We start from the raw sequence: 9,317 nt of genomic DNA on the forward strand, positions 1-9,317 counted from the left end.
AACTAAGTATATCAAAATATAATTACTAATAAGTAAATTAAAAATGAGAAGCTTTTATGTATTTATTTTTTGTGAATTTAAGAAAGAAGAAAAACATTTTTGTTGAATATCTTTATTCACACATTTGATTAAAACAGAGAAATAAATTCTTTTTGAGACATGTATCTTTTCAAACTTATAAATGTAAATAAGATGAACACAAGTTACTTGATAACTTTACTGCACTTTAAAAATATAAGCTATTTGTATTCTTATTAATTATAATATTTTATTATTTTTATTTTAGTTTGTTTATTTATTCTTCCAGTTAAAAATTATATGAGGGAACTTTTCAGTTATAATATTTGTGTTTAGGGTTTGGAAAAGTGTGGATTTTGAAGAATAAAAATATAATTGACTCTTTTTCTCAAATATTACTCTTACCAACTCAATCAATAACATATGCATTGCACGACGGATCTTTCAGCCTTGACAGTTCAATTCGCATAGTTCGTAGCCATAGTTAACGGAAATAACTTGTATTACAACGGTGGGATAATGTGCAACTTCGAATTGTCAATTATATCATTTATGGAAAACAAACAAACCGATTCGACAAGTATTCAATTAGTCAACTTGTTTTAAGGGGGGTGTTAAGTGTATAATTCTTATAGTATAGGGGATGTAAGTGTCTGAGTTGAACTTTCAGGTGGTATTTTCGAAACTGAATAACAAAGAGAATTGAAGCAGTTGCAAATGACAAGGTTGTGCAGGAGAAGAAAATGACAGTTGACGACGAGAGCTCAATATATGTGGGAGGGCTACCCTACACCGCCACTGAAGATACTCTCCGTCGAGTCTTCGATATCTATGGTGCTATTGTACACACTAAGGTTCTATTATATTATTTATCTCACCTTTTTGTCATACTATTAGGTTTTCTTTTTGGTCTTCTAAATTATGGAATTGGGTTTCTAGCAAATAGTTGGATTTAGCCTAGGCAAAACGGACTTTTTTACCTAGAAATATGTGCTTTTGCTTGGTACTCCCTCTCTTCACTTTTAATTTTGCACGTCCCTTAATAATTACTCTCTCCATTTCAATTTGTTGGTCTGGTTTTGACGTGGCACGGAGTTTAAGAGAGTAAAGGAGATTTTTGAATTTTGTGGTCTATATGTAGAATGTATCAAAATATCTTTTAATCTTGTGGTCTTAAATAGGCCAAGTGGAAAGTTTGAATTAAAGAGTTGTCAAAAAATGAAACAGACTAAAAAGAAAAGTAAGACAAATAAATTGAAACAGAGGGAGTAATAAATGAAGTATGTATTTTACCATAATACTGATTTTAATTGGTGTATAGTCTCAATAGACTTGAAATATGATTTGGAAATGAATAATTAATATTAAGGGAAAACAAGAAAAAAAAAGTTTGTCTTTCTCTTGATATGCTAAAGTGGACAAGTAAGATTGAATTTTTGTTTTTTTTTGTATAGTGGACAAGTAAAAGTGAACGGAGGGAGTAATATTAATACAAAGTCCTCTGTGAGCTAATTCTCCATTTCAAATTTGTTGCCCCCAAACACACACACGCACGAGAATAGTTGCTTAAGTTATATGTTAGCTAGTTATTAATTGAAGAGAAGGTTAAAATGCTGCTCCATGAACAAGTTTTAGTCTCCTTTTAAAGGATTATGCTATTTTGTGGAACTGAATGAGAAATACCTTTGCCTTTCTACTGTAAGTGGTTGGTACTGACATGCGTGTAAAACTGGTTCCTAAAATTATAGATGGTTGAAGGCAATTCATGTAGAAGTATAAAGGTTTGGTCAAGCTTGTTATGAGTCTTTGTATTTATATCAAGTCCCATTAAGCATTTTATTCTTACATGCCGAAAACAATGGAGGATCTAGAATTTCAAGAAGATAGCTGAATAGGATAAAAAGCTACAAGAGCAAGTAATATAACAATTATTATAAGAATAATGTATACAATATACCCAGATTGGAGGGGTGACCATGGGTTCACGTGAACCAAAGCCAAAAAGGTTGTGACTTTGCGATGTTTGAATTAGATAAGCTGAAATCCAAATCTAGTCGGAGGGATTGTAATAGTTGAAGGAAAAATTCTATAAGAGGAGAATGGATTCGATAAATTTGACTGCATTCAGTTTCTAGTTAGAAATCATGCAGTTTTTAGTTTTTATTCTTTTGTTGCACTTGGCATCATTTCTTTCCTTGAAGTTAAAGCTGTGATTGTAATGTATTATAAAGTGGATTTCTGTGTATAACTAAATAGGCTCATTATGATAAGTAGCTAATATCTCCTTGTGGCTTTGGTTGAAAACTGTACCTTAGAATCAAGAGCAGCAGGTAATGTTGAAAGACCTTGTTGGCTGCAATTGCTTTTCTTTTTCTGCATCTATATTTACTTCTAGAAGTTGGATATTTTATTTTCAGATTATCAATGACCGTAAGGTTGGGGGAAAATGTTATGGCTTTGTCACCTTCAGGAATCCTCGATCAGCCATGCATGCCATCACTGAAATGGATGGAAGGGTATCTTCTCATCTATCTTTTAATTTAACTTATTTATTACACCAGTGATTTAAGTCCATAATGGATGATTCTCTATCCATGCATGTCATAATTCTCCATGAAATTCTCTATGAGCTTATCATACGTTACAATAACATATATGTTGTACCAGACTATTGAAGGGCGAGCTGTAAAAGTAAATGAAGTGACTACAAGAGGTGGCAGATCAGGTTTTGGTCGAGAAAGCATTCGGCATTCTGAGAGAGGGGTGAAAGGTGGTCATTGGGAAAGAGGCTATGATCGTGATGAGAACAGACATGGGGATGATGGACATAGAGAGCATTCGCGAGACCGCGATCACAAAAGGGAGAGAGGATATGACCGACCTCGTGATCATGGTCAATCGCGAGATTATCAAGTTAATAGAGATAGGGTTGCAGATGATGAAAGAATTCGAGAAAGTAGCAGGGAAAGCGAGAGGGACCAGCCTATAAAGATGCAGAAAACTAACAGTAATCATGAAAGCAGAGATAGAGAGAAGTATAAAATGCCTAAGCTACTGACTGGGTAGGAAATACTTTTCTTAATGTGCTTCTGCTAGTACTAAATAGGCTGAATATAATTTGTGTGAGGTACTCCTGGTAGTCATTATATTGTACAGTGTGTTATATCCTCTTCCGAACTGGTGCTTTCGTGGGAAGGGTCAAGCAATTTTGTAGGGAAGCATATTAGTTTGTAATTCCTCCATTTTTTTCACCTTGGATGTCTTACTGATATATTATTTCTCAATAACTCATGTATGCAATTTGCGACCACATTAAAATTGGATTACCCATTATCAAATAGTAAAAATTTAGTTTTGATTTTCTATGGTTCTTCATTTGCACTAGAAAAATTGTTCAGAGCATTCCATCAGTTAACTAATATATGAGGCATGCCGGAAGAAATTATGCCGATGGTTCATGTAGGATTTACTTTGTTCGGAACTTCTATTTTGACACATGTCTAATGCAGAAAGAATGTTACATTTTGCGGAATCATACAGATGCGCAGAGCTTATTGCTTATATGTTGCACTTAGGCATGACGGAAACTTATGCAATATTACTATCAGCTGCAAATTCCAGTAAGAAAAGTATTCACCATAGCTTGAAAACATTTACCCCAGCTTGCCCTGCGGCTCTGGCCTTTCCTGGTTTTGGTTGACATGTAAAATCGACTCACTTGCTGATGGTGATCTAATATGACGTGATGATAATGGAAAAAGTTCTGATGAAAATTTAATTTTGAACAGGTCTTATTTAGACGACCATGTTAGTAGAGAGCTGTCAGCTGAGTCAAGTGAGAATGATCAACACCAGGTAGACCTTCAAACATGTTTTTAAAGATGATTGGTCTTAGAATGTCAAACTTTGTAATAATTGTTGGTGTTAGTGCTTTATCTCACGTGATACTTTGTTCTGATTGTACTCAGGTGGAAAGGCAATTAGAAATCTCAAGTCGGAAACTTGAAGAACTTAAGAAAGACGTAAGTGTTCATTTTTACACCAAGGGGAACTGAAGAATAGTAGATCCATTGCTATATTTGGGTGTTGTAAGTTGCTTCAAAATGATGGTTAGGCAGATCATCCTTGAACAGACAAGTGTGAATAGTTTCAGTTGTGTGAAAATGAAATGAATGATTGATGGCTTTCCATTTTACTCCTTGGAGTATAATTGCAAATTTAAGCACAATTATTGAGGGCAAAATCAACTTGAGATATAAGCTAGAACTATTAGTACTTGAAATTTTTGATTCTTTGCATGTCATGAGTTGATAGTACTCAAAAACTTTTATTTTACTTATTTCATTGATTGTCCAACCTGCAACCACGGACCATGTACTTTATTATTTTCAGTTATCACTTTGTTACTAGAAGAGAGACACCATAGTGATACCTTCTGTATGACGGGTCTATGGCCTCCTTTTCCACTTGGGTAGAATTTATTACTACACCTATTTCTACTAAAAATGTTTCTTTTGACTTTGGGATACAGTAGTAAGTTATGCATTACTTGAAGCTAATGTTTAGTGGACATGATCAGGTTTCTTTGATAGAAGAATTGGTCAACGAGAAGCAAAATCTGGCGTCTAAGTTACGTGACAGATCCAAGGTTATGATAAGTTGCAGGGTTTCCTTGTAACATTTTCTTTTATACTTCAACTCATACAATCTCTTTGGTCTAGATGTTCTTTCGTCCTTCTTACTAGCATCTGTTTGATGATAACAGAAATTGGAGGATTCATTGACAGCTGCAAAGAATCTTACCTCACAGAGACAAAATCAATTATCTAAGGTAACTCAGTAAATATCAATTTTCTTCTCATGAATCTAATGACCAAATCCATGCTAATTGTAGCGGATTCAATGATTTGTGTAGTTGTATAAACATTATGCACAAGTCACAGAGTGTGGTGAAAGGCTTAAACTCTCAGAACAGGAACTCCAGGTTAGTGTATCTCTTTGTGCCTTATCTTGATGGCAGTGGAAAATAATGCGTTGTATGTTCAGACATCCAATTGATCTTTTGTTTTATTGACTCGTGTCTGCATTATGCATTACAAAGGTTATACCTTGAATTATTATTCTCTGCAGTGCATACCAAGGTTGTACTGCCCTATTACAAAGAATGCTGCACCGATACAGAGTGCTGCACCGAGTGAACCAACCCATATGATTCACCCTGACCATATGCTTTAAAATCCACATTCAATCCATTTTGAAAACCATGCGTGAAACAATAATTTTTAAATCAAATCCATTAGTTCATGCTTAAATGAAAATAGACAGGCATCCAAGGGTGTGGCCCAGTGATCAATGAAGTGGGTTGAGAGTCTCAGGTTCAAATCTCAGTGGAAACAAAAACACAAGGTGATTTCTTCCCATTGTCTGAGCCTTGACGGACAGAGCTACCCGGTACGTGTGCTGGTGAAGGTAGCAAGTACCCCTGGAATTAGTTGAGGTGTGCGTAAGCTGGCCCGACACCACGGTTAATAAGAAAATAAAAATATATAAAGTAAAAACATTTCGTTCATGCATGTAACTCTTAAGTACAACACTAAATGACATGGAATGAAAGATTGCACGGGACATGCCCAAACTACACAAAAGAATCGATATAACTAGCCTCCACGATAGCAATGTGGGGCCTCACGAAAAGTGAATAAGGAGTAGAGTTGTCCTAATCCGCTTGCTCATCATAGGCCTCTATGGTGGGCAAAAATTCCTTCTTGACACGCCGTCTCCACCGTAATTTCGTATGACTTCAACAATTATGGTAGCATACAATTTACCTCTCAATTTCACTAACTATGTGACATACTACACTCTACACCTGGACGTGTAATTTCCTGATGATGAGTTCCAATGCCCAAACATCGATCACAGCTATCCATGATAACTCCTCAAACATTATATATATCCAAAATAGATTACATGGCAATCATGGGCCTGAAACATTTATTTTATCAAATCACGGTTCGCATGGCCGCACTTCAACATTTGGAACATATACAAATGTAAAACATTTCTCATAGTATTTTGAAGCATTTAGCAATTCCGTAACACACTCATTAAAACATCAAATTTAGCTTCCAAAAGCAAAACTACAATATGTTCGTAAAACATATATCCAAATTGCACGTGTCGAATTTCATAATTGAAAACTATGGTGTAATCCAAACTAACTTGTCCCCACAAGTTAGGATTCACGTTTAGAACAAATATCCAAATCCATTTCGATAGCATGAATTCAAGGAAAACGCTTTCGATAGCATGAATTCAAGGAAAACGCTCCAAGAGGTAGTAAGTCTTAACTTACCTTAGCTTACTTCTCAAATTCAACCCCGTCATTCCAACATCGTCAACAATTCACAATCTACACCAAATATTCATTTCATATCAAGAATTGTCCATTTAATCTCAAGATAACTCATTAGGGCGTAAACATAGGCTATAAGTCTTCCAAGTCGAATTTCTATCCGAAAGTGTTTAACCAACCATATTAATCTCATTCTTGCCATTCAATAGTCCATTGGAGTCATTTTATACACTACAAGATGTATATAATACTCATAAGCACTATTCATGTTCTTCCCCAACAAATCAAACTAGGCTCATTTAATACCTCATTCCAACTACTTTCCTAACTCATAAATAGTATTAGATTACTTATTTATACTCCATAATTAAGTTCCAAGTAGTCGAAATTACCTTTTGAAGCAAACATTAGAAAAATCCTTATTTTGGTGTTCTTGGTTGGTTTTTAAAGAATTGATAACTTTTAGCAATTTCCAATGTTAATGGGAGTTAATAGTAGTGTTAATAAACACAAAATATGGGTAGAAACTCACCTTGGATAACCCAAGAGAACCACTGCTCGAATTCCCCGCCAAATCGCTCCGAAGAGTTAGAAAATTGTGTTCCAATTTCCCTCTCGATCCTCTGCTGTTTTTCTAGTGCTGGGTCCGATGTCCATGCGTGTGTGAGGCCTGGCCCTAACCATATGCCTGCTTGAAGTTTTCAGCAACTTTAGAGTGCAGGAATACCATTTGCGTTTAGGCCCTCCCTGGGTGCACACATGAAATCTCATCGTTCTGAACTTGGTGGCATACCTTGCTCTGAATGCACACATTAAAAATTCTGACGGGGCAGCCTTTAGTAAAATACGCGTAACTTTTTTAGGAATGTCCAAATGACGAACAATTTGAAGTGTTGGAAATTAGACTTCAAGGGCTACAATTTGTATATATTAACCATAGCTAGATTCATTATACCTTGAGAGTGGTTGTTCGTGGAAGTTAGGCCTTGTGTTCGCTTATTTGAATCTTTGGCCCCTTGCATAGTTTTCCAACTTTTCTTGCTCCTTAGGGCTTCTTCTAAACTCCAAACCGCTTCCACTTTGTGCCAATAAACTACCAACCATATTTCCCTCATTTCAATAGGTTGAACGATTCATTTAAAACGCAATTTAAGCATAACTCAAGCTTACATGTATTCGATTTTTTTTTGGGGCACTACCAAACCGAAAATCCCTGCATGGTCTATAGGTCTTTTAAAGGTTTTTGCATTCTTATCATTTATTTTAACCTTAAGATCCTTCTAAAAGTTTTTCTTCTTGTGACGTGATCACTAATTTTACTACTAGATGATGTAGGCTATACTCTACTCCCTCCTTCCCAATTTATGTGAAGGTGTTTGACTAGACGGAGTTTAAGAAGTAAAGGAAGAGTTTTGAAACTTGTGGTCTAAAATAAGCTATAGATAGTTGTGTGGCTATAAATTATTTCATTAAGGGAAAAATGAGTATTTTAAAAGTTAAATTGTTACTAAATATAGAAAGGTTTCATTCTTTCTGGGACTGACTAAAAAGGAAAGAGTGTCAATATTATTTATGACCTAAGGTACATAGTTCTGTTTACGGGTAGATATCCAATATGGGCGTGCGGAACAATGGAACTAATCCAATACGTGTTCGTCTAGTTTTTTTTGGCAAGTTTTTTTGGTGCCTTTTGAAGAACTAGCATGGTGCACCCACACCCTTGTCAAACCCCTTAGTTATGGGTATGTCAAGGCAAATGAAGGATCAATGTAACACTGTGCCTTTTGAAGAACTAGCATGATGCACCCACACCCTTGTCAAACCCCTTAGATATGGGTATGTCAAGGCAAATGAAGGATCAACGTAACACAAGATATAGGACGTGGTTGAAAAATACTAATGTGTGCATTAAATGAGGAAATGGATTATAGAACTTCTTAAACTTAGTGTCGAGTTGAGTTTGGTATTAGTTACTTGACAGCTTGTGCCATTCCATTTATTCCACCTCCCGGTCCATTTAGCTACAGGTCTGTGAATGAATGTCCTATTTAGTACTTCCTGCTATGTGGTACTTAAGTACATAACTAGTCCATCTTCTGTGGTTTGGTAGCGTTTCTGAAGTAGCTAATCTAGAAATAGTGTAAAATCATCATATCCTGCTTGTTTCTTGGTTAAGTTGGGCTTGTTCAGCATGTCTTGAGCAGAATTCATCAATTTTATTACTCAACAATTTCCGATTTACACTAACAAGGAGAGTTTCCACTTGCAGGCTCTGGTCCACTCAACAATGATGGAAGTAGAAATTGGTTGATATCTTTGTATATGTGATGGGTCTTGACAAGTGGCAGGCTTGCCAATTAAACTGGGTTCAGTAATTTATTTTCACTTCATATATGTCTGTATGTCAGCTCATGTATGCGGTCCTCTTTCCGGGCCTAAATGTATGCTTTTGTGTAGATACATGTCTATTGACAGACTGAATCGAGATGGTATATTTCTCCTGACTTGGTTTCTAAAATCATATTCTTTTGTCATACGATCACTAGTGTCGGATAAGCATCGGTGGGGTAGATCTCTTATAGAAGTACAAATGAACACATTTGGCTAGCACACAGTTAATACTTTGATTTGCTTTTGGTTGTATAAACATGAAAAAGCAAGTTCTTATGCAGGTTTTACTTTTTTGATGAGTTAAGTTTCATTACTCACATCAAGAAGATGCCAAAGTACAAAGGTAAATATGCTAGCTCTATTACATGATATTATAATAGATCTTGGGAACTAGCTGAAAAGCCAAATATCCGATGAAGGCCATTCATGTATATGGCTAGTCCAAAGTTAGGGAACCAACAAAGTCTAGAAAACAGTAGAGCACTATTTGCATGGGACTGATTGGACCAACTAAACAGATTAAGCAGCCATTTCGCCTTTAGTGAGTGAGTTG

The 9,317-nt window shown here is 35.7% G+C and overlaps 1 protein-coding gene across 1 annotated transcript; it reads left to right on the forward strand.

Annotated features, from left to right (window-relative positions):
- Window positions 1-359: 359 nt before the first annotated feature.
- Window positions 360-8,912, forward strand: LOC132640934 (uncharacterized). Its single transcript, XM_060357741.1, has 9 exons — window positions 360-872; window positions 2,436-2,534; window positions 2,686-3,080; window positions 3,807-3,873; window positions 3,987-4,040; window positions 4,598-4,666; window positions 4,784-4,849; window positions 4,934-5,002; window positions 8,643-8,912. Exons 1-9 carry the CDS (start codon window positions 762-764, stop codon window positions 8,682-8,684), a joined length of 972 nt encoding a protein of 323 aa, XP_060213724.1. The 5' UTR covers window positions 360-761; the 3' UTR covers window positions 8,685-8,912.
- The last annotated feature ends 405 nt before the right edge of the window (window positions 8,913-9,317 follow it).

Source organism: Lycium barbarum, chromosome 5 (genome assembly GCF_019175385.1).
Source record: "Lycium barbarum isolate Lr01 chromosome 5, ASM1917538v2, whole genome shotgun sequence".
Lineage (NCBI taxonomy): Eukaryota > Viridiplantae > Streptophyta > Magnoliopsida > Solanales > Solanaceae > Lycium > Lycium barbarum.